The following is a 26013-nucleotide window of genomic DNA, read 5'->3' as shown; positions in this document are numbered from 1 at the left end:
CCAACTCACGTAAGATTCTCATGATAGGGAAGGAGAAAATATTCTAATTTGAGTCAGCATCAACCTAGAAAACAGTTATTTAGTAGCGAATATATTTTATTTTAGACTGTATGAAAACCTGCCCATTTAGGTTAATCTGTAAGTGGTCAAAACATTTCCTGCCCAAATTAGAACATTTGGAGCTGCGCTTTCTAACCTTTTTAGGTCATGGGACCTTTTGAGACTGATGAAAATTGTGTTCCTTTCCCAGAAAAATGCACATATCTTCATACAAAATTTTGTAAATAATTTCAGAGAGTTTAGGGATTCCTTTGAAGCTTCTCAGCATAAGAATCCCTCATTTAGGGTTATTCTAATCAAGCTAGTACCAACAGGCTAATCGCAACACAAATGTCTGTTTGTTTCTGGCTTGGGCAAAGCAGAACAAATAAACAAAGAATCTGTTAGAAGTCCTGTAAGGCATGCAGGTTTTAAAAAAATCTGCTGATTGATCTGAACTATACTTTCCTGATGGCAGATTCATAAAGCTAGATCGACACCTTAGTTGACTAATTTTTAAGCAGCTGTTAGAAATGGGCCTTAGTTCTGATATCCAGACCTGCTGGTATTTGTGTACTCTGTGTGTGTTGGGCAAATAATTCATGGTTGTTTCTAGACAATAGGACAGTGTGATTGTAATGTCATATTCCTAATATTGTTTGAATTTTCAAATGTCTAAATAATTGAAGATTAGCCTGTGACACATGTACAGATTTCAGGAGGTGGGGCTATGTAGCTGTTCCTGAGGCATTAAGTCTGTGCTGCTTATTCTCAAAACTCAGCCCTCAGTAAATGATGAAAAAATGAATTATTTTTAAATAAAAAGATCTTAGATTTGTAAATGTCTTTTCTCTGTTACTGTTACTCTTTACAGGGTGGCTGTAATGAACAGGACCCTTATAACTTTTCTTTATATACCTTCTTTCCCCTCGCAGTGAAAATACTATGCTCCTGCTCCTGGTCCAGTCTGAAACATAGAGGGCTTTTGTCTAAGATTGGCACTTTATGTGGTGCCTTTACTCAGAATCTGACTCCATGTTTAACAAGACTTCTTTAGTCAGCTTGTTTGAAAAAGGGGCAGGAGGTGGAGAGGTGGTGGTGGGGGTAGAAGATCTAAAAGACTACTCCCTGTGATTCATAGCCTCCCACTTTTCTTTATCTACACTTCAGGTCAGCTTATCATATTCACCTCTGGCTTCATCTCCCCTGTCTCATCCTTTTAATGCTCATTTAGGGGGTACCTCATAGCCATCTTAGGAAAATATTCTTCTCTAAAGGCTTTCATGTAGGACAGAGGTAACTGCCTATATTCTTGTATACAGCATGTCCTCAAATAATGTTTAATGTTGTTTCAATATAACATTGATGAGGGAAAGAAATTTGATTTTGGGTTGGCGTTACTGTCTGTGTGAATTTAGTATGTTCTTCCTATGTCTGCGTGGGTTTTCTCTGGGTGTTCTGGTTTCCCGGAGTACGTCCCACATCCCAAAGATGTTCACGTTAGGTGAATTAGCATGTCTTCATTGTCCCAGTCTGAGTACCCTGTGATGAAAGGGTGAGTCTTGCCTTGTACCCTGAACTGTGGGTATAGGCTTCAGCCACCCATGACCCTGAACTGGAATAAGCAGGTTGGGAAAGAATTATCTTACTTGTTTTTGTTAATCTTTCTTAAATGTATGTATAGCTCACATTTGTTTCAGTGTTTAATATTAGAAGTGTTTTGAGGCTTTATTTAGAAGTTTGGGGATGTTTTTGTGACCAGAAATATGCCATAGGAATTTAACTCTAGTTTATATCAATTAGCCTATGGTAAAATTCGTTTCATTATATGTCTTTTTGTTTAAAGTTGCAGTTTCCAAGAATCTATTGATGGCATTAAGTGAGGACTTACTGTATGTGTCTATATTTTGTGGTTTTTACTAAGAGGATTTTCTAGTCTGGTAAGGAAGAAATGAGCAAACTGACAAAAGTGAAGAAACTTAGCAGAAGACATCCTTATTTTCTCTCAGAGCTGAATGCAGTTTAAAAATACATTCTGAGAATCTCAGACTTTAGACAAAATCATTATGCTGTCTGCTTGCTATTTAATTACTTTGTACATAAATGCAGGCTTGCCATGGGTGGTGGGTTCTTTGCAGGTGTTACTGGAAGCTCTGAGACTAGCTCTGCATAACTGAAGGGCTTTGTTGCTACTGTTGGTACCAGCTGCCTCCTGATTTTGCCAGTCTTCCTTAGTGAAGGTTACCAAATATATTTTGAGAAATGAAATTTACTGGAAGAGTTTCAGAAGAATCAGTTTGGAAGGGATCAAGAAATGAGAATTGAAATTATACTTGCTTTACTAACAGAAAGAAGATCGAGTCTTGTCAGAAGTTGGAAATTATGAATAAGTGAGCTTCTGATGATGACAGACATAATCTGAGAGAAAATGGAAGTGAAAGTTTAGTTGTAAAAGCATTAACTTTCTGACTGAAATCATTAGTTTCTGGAACAGTTGCCTTAGAATTATTACAAAATCTTTTTTAGAAACTTTTGTGATGTCTCTGGGATGATTTAGAGTGAAGGATGGTCTGACTTTAGGTTCATCCCAATTCTGTGTTGTTGAAAAATACATCTTCCTTAGTAATCAACAGTCCCTTTGGGGTTCAAACCAACTTAGAAAAACTATAGTTGGAACAGAATTTATTCTATCAACTAGAGCATGTGAACAGAGTCCTGTGCAAGTGTGCACAGACCAAATAGACTGAAGATCTTGAGCTTTCCTGATAATAACCCCCCTGTGAAGTGGTTATTTGTATATGTTCTTTTTCCTATTCATTTGACAGTAAGGTCCTTGAGGATAGGTGCTTCGTCTGGTTCATCTCTATCCCCCACAATACTTAAGGCTCTTGTGTAACATGATTATTCAACAAATAGGTATAGAATTCAGTTGAATTGTCCTTGATTGTGTTTCCTACATATGTATCTATGACTCCTACTAAATTTATTTGAAATATTTAGGCACATTTAATATGTCCCCCACTCAGTAACCCCTTAGGAAAAGCAATATTTGAGGCAGCATACTTTTGGATAAAGCACTTTATTGATATCTGTTGAGCTCGTCATCTGATTATACTGTTGTAATGTTTTTCAGATTGAATTGTGACTATTAGTAGGTCTGCAGTTAACATATTTGGTTTTAATGGTAAGAGAAATTATGAGAGGGCATCACATAGTAAAGGTGAGTATTGTGAAATTTTGTTTTAGGTAAATTTATATATACTTATCGTGTGTGTTGCTTCATGATGAAAAATTTGTTTCATACTGGAGTCATGGTCAAAAAATTTGAATCTCACTGCTTTATCATAACACTCTGTTATTTCATTTGTTGTATAGCATTATGCCAGTATATACAGGCTTCTAAAGCCAGGGATGGTGCCAGCCCTTTCATTGCCAGTACAACTGAAGGTAAAAACAAAACAAAATTGAGAATATCCAAAGCTTTCTGGTGGCTCTTACATATGTCTCTCCAGTGACATTTTGTACCCTTTGACCTTCTAACTTTCTTGTGCCTTTTTTGACTAGTAGATTTTTCGCATTTGTATTCCTCTAGGTGGTGGGTTCTTTGGTTCTTCCTCTTTTCACTATAATGCTCTTACTTTAATATGCTGTAATGTTTTTAGGAGGAGAAAGGGGAAAACAAAGGAGAATTTCAGAAATTTCAAATGATTCTGAATTGACAAAATAGCTTTTTTAGATTTACCTTGAAATTTGCTTTCTTACTGTTCTTGAATATTTTCGTCCCTTTGTATTTTTTCAGAGATCATAGAAATGCATACTTTATTCAGAACTTAAAAATATTTAGGCTTCTCTACTGTTATCAGTTGACTTTAAGCAAACTCAATGTGGCTTTCAGAAGAAAAAAAGAGTTGGATATAATCCTTTATCATTCCTTGTGCTTTCTCCTCTTTCTCTCATTAAGGTTAACCATTGAGTTTGTAGTAATCATTTTCATTTTAATGAAAAAAATGATAGGTTGTTGTGTCCAGTATTAACCATGCTAAACTTTTCAGCTTTTTTACTTACCTAATAGCGTTAATACTTTTCCTGTTCTTAGATGGTTGGCATTTCTGTACCTTGCTTTGCCTTCATTTCTCTACCTTGCTGGACTATCAAGCTCAGACATTCATAACCCTGTGATTTCAAGGGACTTTGTGGAGATGATTTACTTCATTCTTTTTTTTGCAGGAGAAAATTTTGAACAGACTCCATTGAGACGAACATTTAAGTCTAAGGTCCTTGCACGATATCCTGAGAATGTAGAATGGAATCCCTTTGACCAAGATGCAGTGGGAATGGTTAGTATTTGTTAACTACACATAGGAGAATTTACAAAGTAAATTTTGCAAAAGGGGTTATATGCAGAATGTTCATGATTCTGCATTTTTGATCAACATACCAAATATTCAGAATACATATATTAATAGTAAAAGTCACAGTCTGTTTTTATTATGTCAAATAAATACATAGCAATGGGTCAGTGAACTTTTTTTGTGGTACGGAGCTATTGGTTGCTTATAGCATTGAGATTACATGAATAGTGAGGTTAAATCATTTTTCTTTCAATGTGTTGTATATATCTGAGTGATATTGTAGAAATGGATATTTTTATTTCATCATAATTTTAGATAAGACATAGAAAAATGAATAAGCTAACCTTTATTGAAGGTTCACCTTGTGCTAGGCACTGTGATAAGCATTTTACATGAATTAATTTATTTAATCCTCATAATACTCCTTATGTAGATAGTATTAAATAAATATACACAGACATATACATAATTTATAAATGAGGAACTAAGATCTAAAGAGGTTAAGTAATGTGTTCAAGGTCACATGGCTAAGAAGCCATTGAGCTGGGGATTGAAAACCCTACTTTGGTTCCAGAGCTCTGTTCTCAAACATATCTTTGTACTGCCTCTATTAATTTTTAATAGCTTTTTATAGTTTTTAGAAGATGATCTTGTTTGATGTGTACAATAATCTTATAAGGTAGGCGGAATCTTTATTTCACAGATGAGATAACTGAATCTTAGCCTCAAGTTTTTTGATGTCAAGTCCAGTGCTTTTTTCATTTTAACATGCTGTATTCTAGAAACACCTAGGCTTTGGGAAGTCAAGTTCAAGGCTAATAGATTAACATAATGTGGGTCCTTGTATTTTTTAACTCGGGCTGCTGGTAGTTCATTTGTATAGTCAGGTTTATGTAAAAGAAAAATGGAGACTGATTGATTCAGGTCAGTTCGATCAGCTTTCCAGATTTCTTTATATAACTCATCTGAGTTAAAGTGGAAAAAGTACATCTTTATCCTGATTATGTCATCTCCTTGCTTTATGTGAAATGAGCATTTCTTTTTTTTTTTTTCTATGAACAAAGGTTTTATTGATGACAAATTTTGTAAGCTGATAGTCTAAAACTTTATTTTTAGGTAGAAAGTTGTATCTGTCTGGATTTTAGATATATTTCTAGCATCATCTCTCAATACATGCTGTCATGCTTATCCACCTCCCTAAATTCTCCAAGCTTTCTTTTATCTCCTTATCTTTGTGCATTTTATTCTTACCCCTCAAATACTCTTCTTTCCTTTGTCTACCTCATGAACATAATCTTGTCTATGAAGCCTTTTCTGATGTTCCTAGGCTGAGTCGTCTGCTCTTTGTTCCCCTAGCACTTTGCATATACTTCTTTATAGCCCCGATAACTGCATTATCATTTTATTTATGTGTGTGTCTTACAATGGAATATCTTTAAGGCAGTTATTTTGTTGTGTTGATTTTGATATCCCAAACACTCACTGCAGTAGGTGCTCTGTAAAGTAAATAAATAGTGATGGTGTTCTGAAAAGAGGGTCAGCAGTGACTGTTCTCACCACTTGTTTCCTTGTTGTCTTTTGCAGCTATGCATGCCCAAGGGGCTGGCATTCAAGACCCAGGCTGATCCCAGGGAGCCTCAGTTCCATGCCTTTATTATCACCAGGGAGGATGGCTCTCGGACATTTGGGTTTGCCCTCACATTTTATGAGGAGGTGACTAGCAAACAGATCTGCAGTGCAATGCAGACACTCTACCACATGCATAATGCTGAATATGATGTCCTACATGCTCACCCTGCTGATGGCCGAGACCACAGTGGCATGGAGGATGGTGAAGGCACTCCTGGAACCAAGTTGCAGCGCTTCAACTCCTACGACATTAGCCGGGACACGCTCTATGTCTCTAAGTGCATCTGCCTCATCACGCCCATGTCCTTCATGAAAGCGTGTCGTAGTGTGCTGGAACAACTTCACCAGGCAGTCACTTCACCTCAGCCCCCTCCACTGCCCCTTGAGAGCTACATATACAATGTACTCTATGAGGTGCCACTCCCACCTCCTGGCCGGTCCTTGAAGTTTTCTGGAGTCTATGGGCCAATAATCTGCCAGAGACCAAGTACCAATGAGCTTCCCCTATTTGACTTTCCTGTCAAAGAGGTCTTTGAACTGCTCGGGGTGGAGAATGTGTTTCAACTCTTTACTTGTGCTCTTCTGGAGTTTCAAATCCTGCTCTACTCACAGCGTAAGTTAGTGCTTACTAGAGCTCTTTCCTTGCATAGGGCCTCCCTTATTTCCTAAATCAGATACAGTGGGGCTGACTGTAAAGGTCATAAGCTGTTGTAATTTGGGGAAAACCTAGATCTTTTGCGAACCAATCGGACATGAGAGGGATATCATTTCTAATTGCCTATCATCATAGCCTTCTGCTGGGCTCTCCAGTCTGGGAGGAGAACCCTGATATCCCTTCTGATTGATGTTGAAAAGAGGGACAGGAGGTGATAGTCATAGGAAGCTGACTTTCTATCAATTCTTGTTCTATCATTTTGCAGGTTTCTTCCCCTTCCTCAGTCTGACAGTAAAATTGAGGATTCACAAACAGTGAACCTTCATATTTTTGATAAAATATATTTGAGAAAAATCAGGATGTATTGCTTCTTTCTGTTGCTTGTTATAACTAAATTGTTTTTATAAATGAGAGGTTAAGTGAATGAGAGCAGCAGATTTGAAGAAAAAAGTAGATTAGAAGGAAACAAATGTTTATAAAGTGAGCCAGATAAGCAACATAAAATTCATTCATTCGCTATATATTTATTGAGAGCCTTCTGTATACCAGGCATTATTCCAGGGGCTAGAGATACAATGGTGGACAAAACAGGTAAAAATTCTTCCTATAATGGAACTTTAGTGAGGAAGAAGAAGTGATTAAATAAATAAAATTTATAATATGTAAAGTGATCGTAATGTCTATGGAGAAAAATAAAACAGAGAAGAGAATGGTATTTAGGGAAGGAAAGTTCCAATTTTTAATAGAGTGATTAGTCCTCTCTGAGTGACCCATATTAATATCTGTGGGAAAAGCATTCCAGGCAAAGAACACATGAAGTATAAAGGTTTTAAGACAAGAACTTGTTTGCTTTGTTCAAGAAGCTGAGTGAATGGAATGGAACAAAAGAGCAGGAGTATAGTAGCAGATGGTGTTAGAGACTTAACAGGATGCCAGATCATACAAAGTCTTCTAGGCCATTGTAAAGACTTTATTACTCTGAGATGCATAGTCATTGGAGGTTTTAAGTTTTTTGACTATTTTGAAATACTATCCAGCTTATGAAAGAGTTGCAAGAAGTATTCAGAGAACTCTTGGAAGAACAATTCACCAGTTGTTAACACTGGCCACATTTGTTTTATCATTCTCTTTCTCTGTCTCTGTATGTGTGTGAATGTAACTGAACTACTGAGAGTCATTATAGACACCATGTCCCTTAACTCCAAAATGCGTCAGCTTTTCTTTTATAAGAATAAGAACATTTTCTTATGTAACCATACTATGATTATCAAATTTAGGAAATTCGACATTGTTACAATACTGTATTCAAAGTTTCACCATTGTCCAATAGTGTCTGTTATGATAAATTTTTTTTATTCCTTATCTAGGATCTAGTCCATAACGTGCGTTGCTTTTAGTTGTCAGTTCCTTATGTCTTTCATGAAATTGACTTTTTTTTGAAGAGTATAGGCAAGGTATTTTGTAGAACGTTCCTATGTTTAGATCTGTCTGATGTTTTCTCATGATTAGAGTCAAGCTATAAATTTTGGCTGGAATGTCACAGAAGTGATGTGATTCAGTGCATTATAGGAGTAGGTACATAATGTCTATTTTTAACACAGGAGGGACATCATGTCAGTTTGTCCCATTTTTTGGTAATGTTAATTTGGTCACTTGGTTAAGATGATGTCTGCCAGATTTGTTAACTGGAAATTTATCCTTTTCCCCTTTGTAATTAAATAATTTGTGAGGAGATACTGTGAAACTCAGTAAATATACTATTCCTCTTCAGAGTTTTGCCTAATGGCTTTAACATCCATTAATGATTCTAGTCTGAATCAGTTATTACCATGTAGGTTACAAAATGGTGATTTTTCTAACTAACTCCATCTGTATTTATTAATCGACATTTTACTATGAGGAAGAACATTCTATCTTTTTTGTTTGTTAGTTTATTATTGTATGCACAGATTTTAATTATTCAGTAGGTTATACATTACTATATTTATTTTGATGCTCATATTGTCCCAGATTTGGTCCATGGGCAAGAGAATAATGTTTAACCTCCATGAAAGCAGGAGTTTTGCCTTTTGTTTACTGATGTATTCTAAGCACTAGAATAATGGTATATATGGGTGCTCAATAAATGTTTGTTTAATGAATTAATAATTTATGCTTATTAACAAGAACACTATAGTTACTGTATTAAGAGGCTGTCTTGAAAGGGGATATGAAGGAAAGCAAAGAGTATAGTTAGGATGCAGTTGCAATAATCCAGGTGAGAGATGATATTGGCTGTGACAGTGAAGGTAACAGGTTATAGTGAAGTGGTATGAAATGGTTGGGTTCTGGATTTAGTTTGAAGGTGAAGTAATGGAGAGTACATTGAATTGAAGAACACATACCCCATCTAAAGTGGACAGCCACTAATTAGCTCCAGTTAATTCCTTGTGGGAAAGCTGACCTAATATTGCTAGATCTTCCAATTTTTTCACAAGGACCCAGATTTTTTATGTTAAATTTCTGATTTTTAAACGTTGGCAATAGCATTTTTGTTAAACACTACAGGCCAAATGAAAAGCATCTGTAGATTGAATGTGGTTCCTTAGCCTTCACTATTCAGCTTCTGGTTTAAAATATGAAGTTTCAGACTTCTATCTCTGGGTGAAGGATAGACTTGGACAGATCATATTGCTCTCTTAGTTACTGTTTCTTGACTGGAGCTTGGCAAAAGTATTTTAAAACAGAGCCATAATTGAATAGTGAAGACTAGAACAGAGTAGAGAGGAGGACTCCAAACCAGATAGGGTGTTAGAAGGTGCAGTGGCACTTAGGCACCTATGATGGAGTGTGGATGTTTAGAGTTGGGAAAAGGAGGTTTAAAACCAGAAATATGATAGGTGACATTTTTCCACAAGAGCTCCTTCTTATATTTCCCAGAATATGGGTTATTGTATCCATAATAAGAATGTAAGGAGATTTGAAGGTAATTGAGAAGATTTTTGTGTGTAGAATCAAATTGAACTCAGGACCCAAAAAGTCACGCTCACACATTCAAGAAAAGGCTTTTTCCAAAATATTCTTGGGCATTGTCGAGCATAGCTGAGGCTAAAATGGAGTGACCTTTTATTAGATGTAGGCTATGCTCTCTGTTATTAATAGAGCACTTTGAACAATTCAGGTTGGTTTTCTTGAAAAAGTTTTTATTTATGATTCAAAGACCTTATGTGGATGAAAATCTCTCTGGCTCTCCAAAAACATGCTGTCACCAGTCACACTTGTTATTGCCCAGTGTATGTCCTGCCTTCTGAATAGGAAAGAGGTATTAGGGAAAAGGAATGCAGGTGAAATTGTACAACTCTAAAATAAGCCTTTAAGTGACTGAACTTGCAGTTTTAAGCAATGTGTATGTGTGTGTGTTTAATTCGTGTAGATCAATTTATTTACTACTGGATAATATTTGTTCTTTGGTCCATAGAGAGATAGTTTTTTTTTTTTTTTTTTAAATCAATTCCAAAGGAAGTAAAATGAAATCTTCCCTGTCTCCCTTCTCTGGTAGCCATAGATCAAATTTCTTGTGTATTCCTAATGAAAATAATATTTTTTAAAAACAAATAAATAATATGTGGATAAATAATGAAGAGAAAGTTAAGTTTCCTTTTCTTTTTGATCTAGAATCCTACCTCTGCGATCTCATATTTTTTAATGCCCGCCTCCCAAATATTTTTAAACAATGCACTATTTTTTAAGTGAGTACACACATGCATTAATTTTAATAATCTTTTAATTATGCATACACATTATGATATATTAAAATTAATTTTAATATACCATACATATATGTTTTAAATATATTATTAAAACTTGGAAGAAAGCATTGCGGTCACATGGTAGAAGTTTAAAACATTACAAAAGGGTGTGTAGTGAAGTGTAAGACTCCCATCTCTGCCCCTGGTTCTTCTTCAGAGAGATTACCACTGTTTCCTTCCAGACATAGTTATGCATATACAACATGTATACTTTTAAAAAACAACACAAACGGGAACATACTTATTGTTTTATATCTTCTTTCATTTAATAATATGTCTTGGAGATATTAGAACTAGAGATTAGATTATTTCCTAAGAACAAAGAGTACATGAGAAATTTATTCATATGGTTTTCACAGAAGTGCAAGTATGCAAGAGTAGTTTATAACGCAGTTTCTGATGTGCAGGAACTGCCCTGAAGTTTGTTTAGGAGTGGACTATCTGTAGAGTGATCTCAAGTCTTATCTTTCTCTGCACAGAGACAAGTCACAAAAATGAGTTGATTCCTATCCCCTCACAATTTAGTGGTGGTTGTAATCCTACTGTGTTTTGCATTATCTCCTTTTGTTGAAAGTAATTGCTCATTAAACATCGGGGGAGTGGTGAGAGGACCCAGACAGTTGCCTGGAGCTGAAGTGTCTTCAGTTGATTTTGATTGGCTGAAATGCTTTGGGTATAGATGACCCTCAGCTGCTTCTTATTTATTGGTTTCACCTTCTTGGAACTTTGAACACAGAGACTGGCAATGACAAAGGAGGTACTAATTGTTTATACTGGTGTGTAGAGATGCGTTGTTGCTTACACCTCTTGGAGGTTAGCATCCTAGTGTCCGTACCACAGATTGCTATATTGCTGAGGCATTATTAGGCCATCCTTCAAGGTGGGTTGTTGCTTTTGTAAAATATAAAAATGTGGAGAAAAAAGAAACCTACAACTCACAGATCAGAAAGGCTATAAAATCTCAAATTTCAGATATTTATAAAACCAAACCACATAAATGGAAAGCAGTTTAGCCTTGAAAGAGATTCTCTCTCACCTCCAAAAGTGTTCTGTTTCTAACAGTCCTATAGTTTTAAGTGCATCGCAAGGAATTCTTCAGAGATTTCAGTCTGAGGCAAATAAAGTTATCTGCTGTAGCAGAAATAGAGGGCTGAGTTTCAGATACTAAATTAGATTCATCCTGAAAAGTAAGGGAAAACCAGAACTAGACTTCTGTGCTTTTGAAAAACCTGCTCTTACGGAGCAGAGAAAGCCCCTTCCTTCAGACTCTAGCATGCTCTTTTTTATGATAAAAATGTTCATAGACACTGTAGCCAGATACTGGAAGGAGTAGTCCAGTGCCCAGGAAGCCTCATGACAAAGGCATTTGAGGGACTCCTTTCATCAAGAGTGTCTGTTGATTTTCTGTGAGATGTTACTATTCTTGAGCGGATGTGCCAGCCAACCACATAAAGCACCTGCTTTATTGACTTTGGGTAAGGGAAAGAGGAAGCTTTTTGTCTTTTTCACGATTGAAAAGGCCTCTGGTACTTCCTGCCTTTTTTATTTATTTTTTAATCCAGAAATGCCGTGTATGTGTGTGTGTGTGTGTGTGTGTGTGTGTGTGTGTACACTGAAAAAGGAGGGATTATTCAATGTAATATTTATTCAAAATATGTGTTTACGAACTAGTGGTAGAACATAGTAAGAGTAGACATTCAGCTTTAAATATCACTTGAAGGTTTTCTCCTACACTCTTACATTCTTTCGATTCATCTTAATTTTGAATTTTAGAATAAATTCTTATGATGTTTGAGATTCTTAAGATTATTGCTCTTGAATGGGTTTATTTATAGACATTCATATTTATAAAAATGAGCTGAAAATATAAGAATTGAGGCCTCATCTTGATAGTCAGTTTTCAAAGCATTATTAGTGAGCAAAGGTAGGATGCTTTGTTAAACTTCTACCTAGTGGGAACATACCAGCTTCTGTTCAGTTTCTACTCAGTCTTCCTCATTTTCTGGAAAGCTTTTTGTTACTTATGAACCAAGCTGTGATTTGTTTAAATGGTGGGATTGGTTTTAATGCATGAAACCACTTTAACCCTTACGAAAGCTCATTTGAATCAGTCATTCCAGAACAGTATTACTCATATGATTTTAAAATTTATGTTTCTACTTTGTCCCTTAAATGCCTGAAGCCATCATACCATTTTTGAATAGTAATTTTTTTAGTTTCAATTTTAAGGCAATTATGAATTGCCTTTTCCATTTTATTGACTTTGCCAATATATTTATTACTCACTTTAAAAAATAAAACAGGTCTAGAAATTGCATTTTGCAAAAAAGCTAAACTTTGAGCACAAGTCTTCCCCTCTACTGGTCTCTGACCAGTTTTAAGTCATGAAACTCAATATTCTGGGTCTTTCAAGATCTAGGGAGATATTAAAATAACCTATTTGTACTGTTCTTATTCAGGAAAGATTGTTAGGTGGAGGGCAGACTTAGCTAGTGTGGAAAAGCAGCTTCTGTAGGCTTGGTGGTTTTTTGTGCTTGATCTTAAAGGCAAAGGTCACGTCAGCTCTTTATAGAATACAGACATCTGAGTGGTAAAAGAGCCTGTTTTGGCTTCTGCACTCAATAAAGGTTCAGACTACTATTCCTTTTCATTTCATTCTAGTTCTTCACTCTCTTTCTACTTAAGAGAATCTACATTGACATTCTGGTTTAGTATTTGGAGCAAGGTGCCATTTATGACTTATTATATTTTCATATTAAATTTTATTACAAGCAGAGACCTGTGTGTGTGAGCGAAGGGCATATTTCAACTTGTGATTTATTGAGTTCTCTGGGTTGTCTCTCTGACACCCACAAAGGAATCACATTCTGTGCATGCCCTTGCTAAAGTTTCTTTTGATCCTTTCTAAATGTGCAATTGTATTGAAGGTTTTAACTTATTATTTGGGAAGCAAGTGCCTCGTTTTTGACTGTTTGGTTTGTGTGTGTTTTTGTTTTGACCTAGATTACCAGAGACTGATGACTGTGGCAGAGACAATTACGGCTCTCATGTTTCCTTTCCAGTGGCAGCATGTCTATGTCCCTATTCTCCCGGCTTCTCTCCTACATTTCTTAGATGCTCCTGTTCCATACCTGATGGGCTTACATTCCAATGGCTTGGATGACCGGTCAAAGCTGGAGCTGCCTCAAGAGGTGAGAGAAATGTGCTGCGGCCTCTGGCCCCAATCTAGGATTTGGGAGAGAAGGGCTTTGGGATATGCGCAGGGTGGTATCGCCAACTTTATTTTCTTTTATTTGAGGACCATTAATAACTTTCCAGGAAAAAAGTAAAAACAACATTTTGCTTAGCTTGTATCATTCCAGCACCACTTGTCATCTTTATCACCTGACATACATACATTGTAGTATCTGTTTATATAGTTATGAATTACCTTTTTCACAGTTTTTCACATACAGTTTTTCAAATACAGTATTTTACATACTTTTAAAAATATTTATTAGAAAATCTTTTTATTATATAAAACTTTAAACATACACAAAAGAGTAGCATAATGAATCCCTGTGTTCTCATCACCCAGCTTCAATAGTTATTATACATGTTAAATTATATTTTATATCTATATCTTCTGCCCCCTTTATTTTAAGGAAATCCCACAAGATATAATTTTATAACTACTCCGGTCATCAGACGTGTATTAATAAATCGAAGGTTTCCTTTTATAGGTCACACTTGATCTGTAAAAGTTGACCTGATCATGGTGATTCTTGTGATACTGAGTCTGCCTTGAAAGCTTTCCTTGTTTAAGATAGGAAGGCCTTGAGAGAATGCTTTTCCTCTCTTGCTGTGAAGGTAGCCTGCTCTTATTTCCTGTTGTTTAAAATACAAAAGAATTGTTTAAAGATATATATTTATATGTTTATTTCCTACTTCATTCTAAATAGATTTAAAGCATAGTTAGAAATAAGACTTTTTTATTTTCCTAGAATTGCCAATAGAACTGGTCTACTTTTTTAGGTCATTTTGTGACTGGTAAGAAACTAGCTAGGAGGAGGGCTTTCCTACTCTGAATTTCTTAGTCATTAGAAAGGCCTAGGAAGACGACTTTGGAATATACACTCACGATGTCAACATGACTGTTTCTTCCCTCTGTTGGAATTTTTTTTTTTTTTTTTTTTTTTTGAGAAGGGAGGTTTTTTGAGTGTAACCAAAGCATATGAGTAAGGGGACCTCCAAAGAAGAGAGCATTCTCGTGGAATTGGATCTGAGCATTCATGTTGTTGGGCATGTCTGGGCAACGTGACTGATAAAACTAATGATAATTAGATCACACCTGTAATATTTAAATTGTAGTCAAATGCATCTCTTTGCTCTTTTTTCTTCCTTTGGTTTTAGAATTAAAATGTCTTCTTTGTAGCTTCTTTCATATCCACCCCTTTTGCTCTTTTGATTATGTAGAGCTTTGTGCTATTTTGGGTAGAACAAGATTAATTCAGGAAGAAAAGATCTAAATGATGGAGAAAACCGTGAGTTGGAGTATTGAGTTTTTATCTGTATTTGTCTACTAATAAAATATACATGAAGAGTAGGTACCAAGGTTGGAGAATGGGGAACTTTTTTTTTTTTTGCTCTAAACAAATGCATACTTCATATTGATACATCTTCCTAGTAAACCTAATTATAATTTTGTAAAGTCAAAATGAGAATTACAACAAAAAATGCTTGAAGGTGCAAAGCCAAAAAGGCATGCTACATATAATCTTATAAAGAGGTCATTAGGCAAGAAGCCAGGTTTCTCAGTTTTATTTTCATCTTTGATATTAGCTTCCTGTATACTTGGGGCAAGTTTTGTTCACTGTAGGATCTCTCAGCATTGTTCTTTGTGTGCTTCATGTGGGTATATGGAGAGGCTGCTAGGAGATGAACAATTTTTTTAGTGGGATTATTTGAGAAACTGTGGGTTGTTTGAGAAAGTTCAAAGTTTACTCTGTTCTTAAATATTGGGGCTTCCACTCTTGCAGTACTCCCCATCATTGCCACATCCTTTGCCTCTTTCTGTGGTTTGTTTGGGAAGGAGCGATGACAATGGGACTATAGAATACCTTTCTATATTAAATAAGCAGTTGTAGGATTTCAGAGTCTCACTTCATCCAGACTGTCCCTCTCAAGGTCACATGTCTGTGGGGGCATTTACATAGCTGGATATTTTTCACATTGATATTTTAGCAGATAATCTCTGAGATATCTGAGTCTGTGTCATCTCCTTGAGAAACATTAGACTAAGGAGAAAAGAATTGACTTTCTCAAGGAGTAAAGCACCATGAAAGGTACACGTAATGAATGGAGGGTGATAATATCTCTGAAAGACAACATTGGGATGTCTCAGAAATGATACATGTTTGTTTATATTTTAAAAAATCCTACAGTGCACAAAAGCATAAAGAATAAAGTAAAAATTACTTCAAATTTTACCATACAGAGATAGCTACTTTCAACATTTTGGTGGACATCCGGTGGCATCTTTATGCTGCTAGAAGGAAGCTTTGAGTCAGGACTGGGGGAATTCACCTGGGCCTCTACAAGGGGGCATTATCAGGGTAGTGGGGTAGGGCAAGCTTGATTTATAAAAGGGACTTTATCCAGAAGTACATTCCCTGACCCCCTCTATATCAGAATCCATCAGTTGCTGCCTTATCTTTGGCATCAGAAGTCTGTGAAAAGCTCTTTGTTTTTTACACCAACACATGAGCTCAGCTGGCCCCCAGCAAGTGAGAGTGCTGAGCTGCCTTTGTGAAGCATCCTTTGTCCTGTGCTTCTCTTTTGGGTTTCATTGTCTGGATCCAGGAAGGAGGCAGGTCGTCCATAGCTGTGTTAGGAGAAGCAAGTAGAAGATAGAAGAGTAAAATAAAGAAGGGGGTGTTACGTCGTTCTCTCTTGGGTCCTTCTTTCTTTTCTACCTTTTTCCCTCCTTTCTCAGGATCTTCTTCAATATCTTTTCCCCAGTAATCTGTGTGTTGGGCTCCCCTTCAGTGAATAATTTGGAGATAGACTAGGGGGTGAGGCTAGCTGTGTTTTGATGTTAAGAATTTAGGGCTTGGAAAGGGCATTGTGACCTCCCGCAGGAAGAGACTTGGGAGACTTTGGGATTGTGGGAATCCATATGGTCCCTACCTCAGAGCAGCTAAGTGTTCCCATGACCTTTCCCAGCAAGGCAGGAGGTTAACTGAGGAAAACGAATCACTTGGATTTAGTGTCTCTTCCAGGCTTCTACTTGTCTCAAGCTGTTTTGCAGGAGTTGGCCTCTTCTCAGCTGAGGAAAGGGGTACACGAAGAGTTTGGAGTGGGCTTTCAAGTTGCTTCTGTTTGCTAGAGTCTTGGCAGAAAACAGAATGAGACTATTGTATGAGCCTAGTAATTGAATGGCCTCCCTTTTCACTTTGCCTTCTTAGCCCTACCTTCTTTAGCCCAACTCACCACTAGAATGGCAGGTGATGTCCACTCAGAGGCTCCTATCTTCATCTAGCCCATCTCCGAAGTGTACCTGAGCTGCTTTCTCTCTTCTAGCAACCTCTGACTAGGAGTATGTCTATAATACGTGGATAGCATTTGGAGTTCATAAAATTCTTTACAGACGTTTAATATTTGGCTCACAGCAGTGGGAGAAAAGCCAATCAAGCATTGTTAAGTAGATATAGTTATTTTTAGCTGTTTCTGTGTTTCCTTTTGCACAAATTGCTTTTTTCCTCTAAAGACAGGAGAACCAATGGGGTAAATGTGTGCCTCTGGTGGGTCACAGTGCGCTTTGTTATGAGGCAGGCAGGTGATATTCATGACTAGATGATTTAATTCTGTCTTTATTTTAATGACTTGATCTGAAAATATAATTTAAAAATTTTAAAGGAATATACAAAAAGTAACCTATTTTTAGGTGTTAAACATTTATTGGTCCTTTTGACTTACGTAGGCAAGACAAAGTTGTTATCTAGTGAGGAATTCTAGAAAGAGAAATTTATAAAGGGATTCTTATTCTAATCTTTGCATTGTGGATATGAGAAAGTTCTCTTTTTTACTTCTGAGTTGGTAGGTGGAGTAATTTATGCACTGAGCAAAAATGGATCAGCATTTTGTTATACAATAGAGGCACCATGCCAAAAAAGGGACTACTTAATAATAGAGCTGGAAAAATGTCCATAGGGGAAAATAGTAAAAAAGATCCCTACCTCATGCCATAAAAAAATAAACTTGAGGTGGATAAGAAATTAAATGTCAAAAGTAAAGGATAAATTTTCTAGAAAATATTAAAACTATCTTTTGACCTCTGGGTAGGAACTTTGTAAACAAGATATAGAAAACACTTACCATAAAATAAAAGATTAGTAAATTAGATTTTTTTAAATTAAGAAAAGGACATCTTAAAATGCAAAGATAAGATAAAAATTAGGAGTGATATATGTAACACACATAACCTGCAAGAGCATCAGGAGTTGATAAAGAACTCTTGCAAATCAGTAAGATGATTAAACAACTTAATAGAAAAATGGGCTAAAGACATGAAAGGTATCGCACAAAATGTACACATTTCTTTACTTCACTAGCAATCAGAGAAGTATAAATTAAATGCACCCATTTTACTGGCAAAATTAAGAGATGAGGATACCAATAATAGCATCTTTTTATTGTGGAATTTTCCTATCCAGTAATACTGTATGTATACATCCATTTATTGACATTTAATATTCCACAGTGATAATAACAATGTTAATTAACATTTATTATGTACTATAGGCCTGGCACTGTGCTAAATCTTTGACAGTTATTGTCTCATAATCCTCAAAACACACCTATGACATAGGTAATATTATTATCCCTATGTTATGTGAACAAAACTGACAAACTCCGAATAATGTACTGTTCTGAAGGAAATGACAGTTGTCTTGGCTAGAAGAGGTTTATGTTTATAAGATAAGTATATATTTTAAAAAGATATTTATTTTTAATTTATAGCTGCAAGGAAATTCCAACAGGGACAGAAACTATAAAATATTTAAGATAAATTGAACAAGAAATGTATAAGACTACTAAGGAGAGGAGTAGAAGGTTAAGAGCTTGAGGGTATGACTGAAGTTAGACTGGCTGAGTTCAAATGTCAGGTCTATTAACTAGCTTTGTGACTTTGGACAAGTTACTTAATTCCTCTGTGTCAGTTTTGTGTGTAAAATAAGGATAGAAAGATATTGCCAAATTATTCTTTGTTAATTCAGATTACCTACTTACCTGCAGTCTATGAGAGTGTCGTCTCTCTATCTGGAAGCAATCTTAAAGCCAGATTGAGGCACAGAAATCATTAAGTCTAGCCATCAAATCTTGCAAATCAAGACTCAGAAAGGGATATTGGTACACTTAGAGTCATACAGGGAGATAGTGACAGAGTCAGGTCTGGAATCTAGACTTTCTGACTGACTTCTTGTGTTCTTTTTACTGCCGTAAGAATTCATGAATTTGACAAACATTTTATGAACATTTATTATATGTGAGATGTTCATGCTAGATGCTAAACATCTATGTCATCACATAATCCTTACCTCTCTCTAAGATAAGTGTTTTTATTTTTTAATATCTATTTTATAGCCTAGAAAACAGAATCAGAGAGGTTAAGTTTAAGTAACTTACCCAAGATCATACAACTAGAAAGTGGCAGGGGAAGAATGGAACACAGGTCTACCTCCTTCCTGAGCCCCATCTTTTTTATCTTATATGTGCCCATTTCAGATGTTTTTCCTTTCTTGTGTTGTTCATTATCCTTTCTAAAGCGTCTTCCTTAATTCTCTAGAGTTGTTCACACTTATCCTGTTTTGACTGCCAGGCAAACCTCTGTTTTGTGGACATTGACAACCACTTCATTGAGCTTCCAGAGGACTTGCCTCAGTTTCCCAACAAATTGGAGTTTGTCCAGGAAGTCTCTGAGATTCTCATGGCCTTTGGCATTCCGCCTGAAGGGAACCTTCATTGCAGCGAGAGTGCTTCCAAACTGAAGAGGCTCCGGGCCTCTGAGCTTGTCTCTGACAAGAGGAATGGTAACATTGCAGGCTCCCCTTTGCATTCCTATGAGCTCCTCAAGGAGAATGAAACGATCGCCCGGCTGCAAGCCTTGGTCAAGCGGACTGGCGTGAGCCTGGAAAAGGTAAGATGTTGTATATGAGTCTCTGAGTTTTGGTCTGTGCTAGGGTGCTGTCCTGGTGAAATGAAGTGTGGGATGAGAAGGCACTCAGTTCAGGACAAGGCATATTTGTGAGCAGGGAAAGAATACACTTTTATGGGAGACTGGATTCAGCTCTGGCAAACATTATCCTAGTAAATGATACCTGAATCTAAATCTGGGATTAAATCTGGGTAGTTTCTCACTTGGGCATCATGGAGAGCCTGTTCTCATTCTTTGTGAACACTATAGCAGAGTAACTTGAAGGGATGATGTTGGTAATCTGTGTTCAGACCTCTCTCAGATCCATTGCCCTGTGAGTTTCTTAGCAACCTAAAAGCATACAGAGCAGGTATTATTAGCTCTGTTTTTATAGTTCAAAGAACTGAGGTTTAGAGAGCCTGAGTGTTTTGACTAACATTAAATGTCCTGTAAGAGGCCAGAACCTGGTCCTCTTGAATTCTAGTCCTGTGTTCTTTCCAGGAATATACTTAGCTTTCTATTTCCTGACTGACGGACTGTCAGTTTTTGGCAGTTTTTTACACATCTCTTCACCCTCTCCCATTCTCACTGTTAGTTTACTTTTGCAAATTACATATAAGCAAAATGGGCCAATTAATAATTTTGTTGGGCTGTTTTTTAGTGAAGTGTGAAACATTTCATTTTCTTGCTTTAGTTAGTAGAGCAGATTTAAAAAAAATATATGGCTAGTGATAGAGGAACAAAGTCATATTTAGAGAGATTAAAAAGGTTAAACAAGACACAGTAAGGGGATATTCTTAGGGAGAAAGATAGGAAAAGTGATATGGGGGAGAAAATCAAAGAGATGAAGGGAGAGCCAGAGTCTGACCTTGTTGCTTTGCATTATCATTTTCTCATTGACTTCCAGATTCCCACCTTACCCTGACCCTTGAGATAAGTAGCACCTTTTCCTCTATTGCTGACTCTCTCTCTCTGCTTATAATGATCACTTTCATTGAGTTGTTGGATACTGGCAGATAGAACATCACTTTCATTGGGTTGCCATGTACCTGCAAATGGAACATCTCATTTACTACTTCTTCATGTCAGAATCCCTTTCTTTTTTCCTTCCCATTATTTTCTCTTTTGTTGATTTTCTCCATTTTCTGTGAAGTAAATGACCACTGGAGAAAAAACAGATGAGTTGCATTTTTTGGGATAATAGGAAAAGCTTGTGTGTTCTCAACTGTTGTTTCTTTTTTGTAGCTGGAAGTGCGGGAAGACCCCAGCAGCAATAAGGATTTGAAAGTTCAGTGTGATGAAGAAGAACTCAGGATTTACCAGCTAAACATTCAAATCCGGGAAGTTTTTGCAAATCGTTTCACTCAGATGTTTGCAGATTATGAGGTGTTTGTCATTCAACCCAGCCAGGATAAGGAGTCCTGGTTTACCAACAGGGAACAAATGCAAAACTTTGACAAAGTGAGTATAATCTGCTGAGAAGTTGGTGAAGCTTGAAGATTTAGCTGAAGATGAGTTTTTCTTTCACAGTACAGTTGACCCTTGAACAACACGGGGGTTAGGGGCTGACCCCTTCCCCCAGTTAAAAATTTGTGTATAACTTCTGACTCCCCCAAACTTCAGTTGTCCCTTGGTATCCATGAGGGATTGGTTTTGGGACCCCCACAGATACAAAAATCTTCAGATGCTCAAGTCTCACGTATAAAATGGCGTAGAACAATGCATACTGTTGGTCCTCTGCATCCACAGACCCAACCGCACATCAAAAGTACTATTTTCAATCTGTGGTTGGTTGAACCTACAAGATGCAGAACTAGGGATACAGAGAGCCAATTATATATTTATTGAAAAAAATATGCATATAAGTGGACCTGTGTAGTTCAAAGCCATGTTGTTCAAGAGTCAGTTGTATTATATGTTGGAAACAAGTTCATGGTCCTTCTGATGTTGATAAAATATAAGGTCTTGTTGCTTTAGCACAGAGTGCTGATTCTTACTATCAGGTGATTTACTTTCAGTTAAGGAGCTCTTTTATGCAAAGATGCACACCCATGCAGGTTGAACATCAGGATTCTGGGAAGATTGGTTGCCACAGTAGTTTACCTGAGTAAGTTTGGACTAGTGTGTCAGAGTTTCAGGATATCTGAAATTATGACTGTTGCAAAATTTTGCTGTTTGCTTTTCATAAAGACTTAGGAAGCTTCAGAGAAGAGTTAACCTGTTGGACCCTTTGGGTGCATTGCCTTCACTGAGATACCCTTTTTCCTTTTCCCTCTTCCCTGTGGATGACTGTCTGTTTCCTTTTGATCCCACCAGGCATCTTTTCTATCAGATCAGCCTGAACCCTACCTGCCCTTCCTCTCAAGATTCCTGGAGACACAGATGTTTGCATCTTTCATTGACAATAAAATCATGTGTCATGATGATGATGATAAAGACCCTGTGCTTCGAGTATTTGATGCCCGAGTAGACAAGATCAGGCTGTTGAATGTTCGGACGCCTACTCTTCGCACATCCATGTACCAGAAGTGTACCACTGTGGATGAAGCAGGTGAGGCCTCTTTGTTGCTATACTTGCTAGCTTCTTGGATTATGTCATTAATGTGTCCCTGTTCCTAAATATGCCAGCTTCTTTCCCTGTTTTTGCTTTTGCATAAGTCATTCCCATAGCCTGAAATGATCTTTCCTGCCTTTTTTGCCTGGTTTACTTAACTTCTTCTCATCCTTTAATACTATGTCCATTAGGAATGGGTCCTGCTGTAGTTAATAGAGAATCTAGTCAGTAGTGGGTTAGACAGATGTGGGTGTTCTTTTTCTCAGATTAGCAAGAAGTGCAGAATTGGTAGTTGGCTGGCGTTGGCTCAGCTGCTCAACAGTGTAATCAGGAACCGAGGTTCTCTCTTTTTAGTCAGCTATCCTTAGCATATTGACTTTTACATTCATGCTTTTTGCCTCACTATTATGGGAAGCTTTTTATGTTCACATTCAGGGCAAGAAGAGGGGAGGTTGTTACCAGCTATATTTTCCCTCTTGTATCAGAAAGCAAAAGCTTTCCCCAAAATTACCAACAACTTCTGTTGTCTCATAGGCCAGAACCATGTTTTGTGACCATCCGTAAGTGCAAGGGAGGCTGTGAAAGTGAGTATTGAACTGGGAGTAATGTTACCCTGAACAGTATCGGGGTTCTGTTAGCAAGAAAAAAGGGGCAAATGAGTTACAAGTAAGCAATTGACAGTTTTGCCACAAAAACTTAGCTGATATGTCTCCTCTGAAGAGACTTTCTGGTGCTCTCAGGCTGAATGGGTAGATTCCTTTTTTGTGTTCCTGTGGTGCTTTGTTCTTACCTCCTCTCTGTAATCTCTATTCTTTTGTGCTGTCATTAACAGAAAACAGTTTACCCATTTTCTTACCCCCAATCTTCTAGCATTGTGCTTAGCACATATAGATAATTAAAATTGTACTACATGCATGAATAAGCCTTTTTGTTCAGAGGCCTCATCTAGGTCAGTTTAGCTAGAGAATAGTCTCAGTTTGAGATGTCAGAATTAAGTAGTGTGTTCACTTCCTCGTGCAATACTCAGTGTCTTTGTAGCCTTTTTGTATATATTACTCATTCATTTACCACATATTATAAATATCTACTATATGCTTAACATATGGTAAGTGCTCAACAAATATTTACTGAATGAATGAACATGCCAAATGTCTTTCTAGGTTTTGAAGATACAACTGGTGACAATTTGAACAAAGTCCGCCTTCGTCAACAACATTCTCTAGCCTTCTGTCTTTACCTTTCAGCTCTTGTTCTAGGCCTTTCATTAAGAGGACAGTCCTCTTGGCTAATGAGGACATGTTGCTCATGCAAGTGGACTGCTCTGACATAGTCATCCTTGCTTCTTAGAACACATCAGTCTTCAAATTCCTGAACCCTGCCTAAAGTTTTGGTCTTGGGAAGCTTGATGGAAATTTTTACAAGACTATATGTAGGTTTAAAGAAACATGTCCCAAGCCATCAGTTTAAACCAAGACTTCCCAATCTTTTCATTTTGTGCTATACTTGAAAAGGACAACAATATTTATATATGGCTCAATATTTATATATGGCTCAATATTTATATATGGAATAAAAGGAGGAGTCTGCTTATAGTTAGAGGCTATAAAGCAAGAAGCTCTCGTCACTTGAGGCCTTTCCCATTTGCCACAAGGGTTGAGGAAATCAGTTCTCAGCCCATCTGTAATCCATTTGTTGAACACCAAACACCATAGCATACTGATCTGAATTACTCTAGTCTCAGTTGTGGCCAGGATATGTGTTCTCATGGGCCTGTTAGAATGTGGATTCAGGATATGGAAGGAGGGTTAACTAACCCTCATTTGTATAACTCATTTCAGGAAAATAGGTCTCAGAGAGACCTTACAGGCAACTCTATTCTCTGCTCCCAGTAATAACGGGAATATCTTAACCATTGGTATATCCCTTAGGTATGCCCCAGAGAGATACACTCCAGTAATGCTATAGCAGAGTTCTTGCCACTGGCCTCAGATCTTTAGCCTGGAGGAGTAGTTCAGCCACCTTATCCCTTCCCACATGGACACCTCAGCTTCTTCAACCAGTCTGGTTGGAAAATGGTGAAAAAAAATAACTAATGAGGAATTTTTTGAGACCCTTTAAAAAGTTACATTTGAAAGGGATCCTGGTGGCAGTCAGTTCTACTCACTCACTAATTATAAAGATATTCCTTTGGTTCACCACATATCCTCAGGGCCTAGGATAGTACCTGGTACATTTTAGACATTGAATAAGTTCTGTTGAATAAGTAAGGGTGGGAGGAAGTGAGGGAAGCCCAAAGAGAGAAGGTGACTTGACCTAGGATAACAGCAGGGCCCAACAGTTGAGATGTTTTTTCATGACTCTAGAAAATACCAGGAAAGTTACCAGCCTTTTTGTTCTTACTCCGTAAAATTTTTGAGGTATAATTGACATACAATAAACTGCACATATTTAAAGTTTTGGGGTGTGTGTGTGTGTGTGTGTGTTTGTGTGTTTGTGTGTGTGTACACACACACATTTATATCAAGAACTGACAAACATACCCGTCACCCTCGAAAGTTTCCCTTTTGTAATACATTCATCCCATCTCCTCCCCACTCTCTCTCCAAATCCTGAGGGCAACCACTGCTATGATTTCTGTTACTATAGAGTTTTCATTTTCTAGAATTTTATATAAATGAAATCATACACTATGTACTCTTTTTTTTTAAGTATGGCTTGTTTTACTCAGCATAATTATTTTGAGATTCATTCATGTTCTTTTTATTGCTATAGTATTTCATTGTATTGGTATTACTACAATTCGTTTATTTACCTTTTGGTTGTCATTTGGGATATGTACATTTGTGCACATGTTTGTTTTTTTTTTTCTCTTTGGGTAAATACTTAGGAGCAGAATGACTGGATCATATGATACTTGTATGTTGAGTTTTTAAAGAAACTGCTAAATTGTCTTTCAAAGTGGTTGAACTTTTTGCATTCCCACTAGCAGTATATGAGAGTTAATAGTTCTGCCACACTGTTACTAATATTTAATATGGTCAGTCTTTTCATTTGTAGCTATTCTAGTAGATTTGTAGTGGATTCTCATTGTAGTTTTGATTTGAGTGTTCCTGATGACTAACAAGTTGCATATTTTTTCATCTGCTTGTTTGCCATCCATTTATCTTCTCTGGCAAAGTGCCTGTTTAAATCTTATGCCCAGTTTTTACTGAGTTGTTTTCTTATTATTAAGTTTTAAAAGTTTATATTCTCGATACAAGCCCTTTATAAAATACATAATTTGCAAATATTTCCACCCCTCTGTGGCTTGTCTTTTTGTCTTCTTAATAGTGGTTTTTAAAACATTGAATGTATTGGGGTGACATTAGTTAATAAAACAATATAGGTTTCAAGTGTACAGTTCGATAATACATCATCTGTATATGGCATTGTGTGTTCACCACCTAAAGTCAAATCTTCTTTTGTCACCATGTATTTGACACCCTTTATCCTTATTTTCCTCCACCCCTCCTTTCTTTCCATCTGGTAATCACTAAGCCCTTGTTTGTGTCTCTGAGGTTTTGTTCGTTTATCTTGTTCATTTCTTGCTTTCAGTTTTGTATCTCACATATGAGTGAAGTGATATGGTTTTCTACTTTTTCTGACTTATTTCGCTTAGCATGATTATCTCAAGATCCATCCATGTTATCGCAAATGGCAGTATTTTATCTTAAGGCTGAATAATATTTCATTGTGTATATGTACCACATCTTCTTTATCCAATCATCTATTAAAGGACTCTTCGGTTGTTTCCATGTCTTGCCCACTGTGAATAATGCTGC

At 36.8% G+C, this 26013-nt stretch overlaps 1 protein-coding gene across 2 annotated transcripts in view; it reads left to right on the top strand.

Annotated features, from left to right (window-relative positions):
• The first annotated feature begins 3335 nt into the window (after nucleotides 1-3335).
• The window catches only part of DENND5A (DENN domain containing 5A), a 51417-nt gene continuing 28739 nt past the window's right edge, over nucleotides 3336-26013 (top strand). The window contains exons 1-7 of one of the 2 annotated variants that reach the window (XM_023522929.1): nucleotides 3336-3486; nucleotides 4267-4376; nucleotides 5976-6633; nucleotides 13467-13654; nucleotides 19324-19641; nucleotides 20884-21099; nucleotides 21955-22189. In XM_023522929.1, the coding sequence (XP_023378697.1) occupies nucleotides 3351-3486; nucleotides 4267-4376; nucleotides 5976-6633; nucleotides 13467-13654; nucleotides 19324-19641; nucleotides 20884-21099; nucleotides 21955-22189 (1861 nt within the window). In that variant the 5' untranslated portion in view covers nucleotides 3336-3350. The remainder of the gene's footprint in view (nucleotides 3487-4266; nucleotides 4377-5975; nucleotides 6634-13466; nucleotides 13655-19323; nucleotides 19642-20883; nucleotides 21100-21954; nucleotides 22190-26013) is intronic. The other variant, XM_023522930.1, reaches the window with a different exon arrangement.

This window comes from Pteropus vampyrus, unplaced genomic scaffold (assembly GCF_000151845.1).
Source record: "Pteropus vampyrus isolate Shadow unplaced genomic scaffold, Pvam_2.0 Scaffold366, whole genome shotgun sequence".
In the NCBI taxonomy this organism is placed as follows: domain Eukaryota; kingdom Metazoa; phylum Chordata; class Mammalia; order Chiroptera; family Pteropodidae; genus Pteropus; species Pteropus vampyrus.
This window is presented reverse-complemented; position numbering and strand designations above follow the sequence as displayed.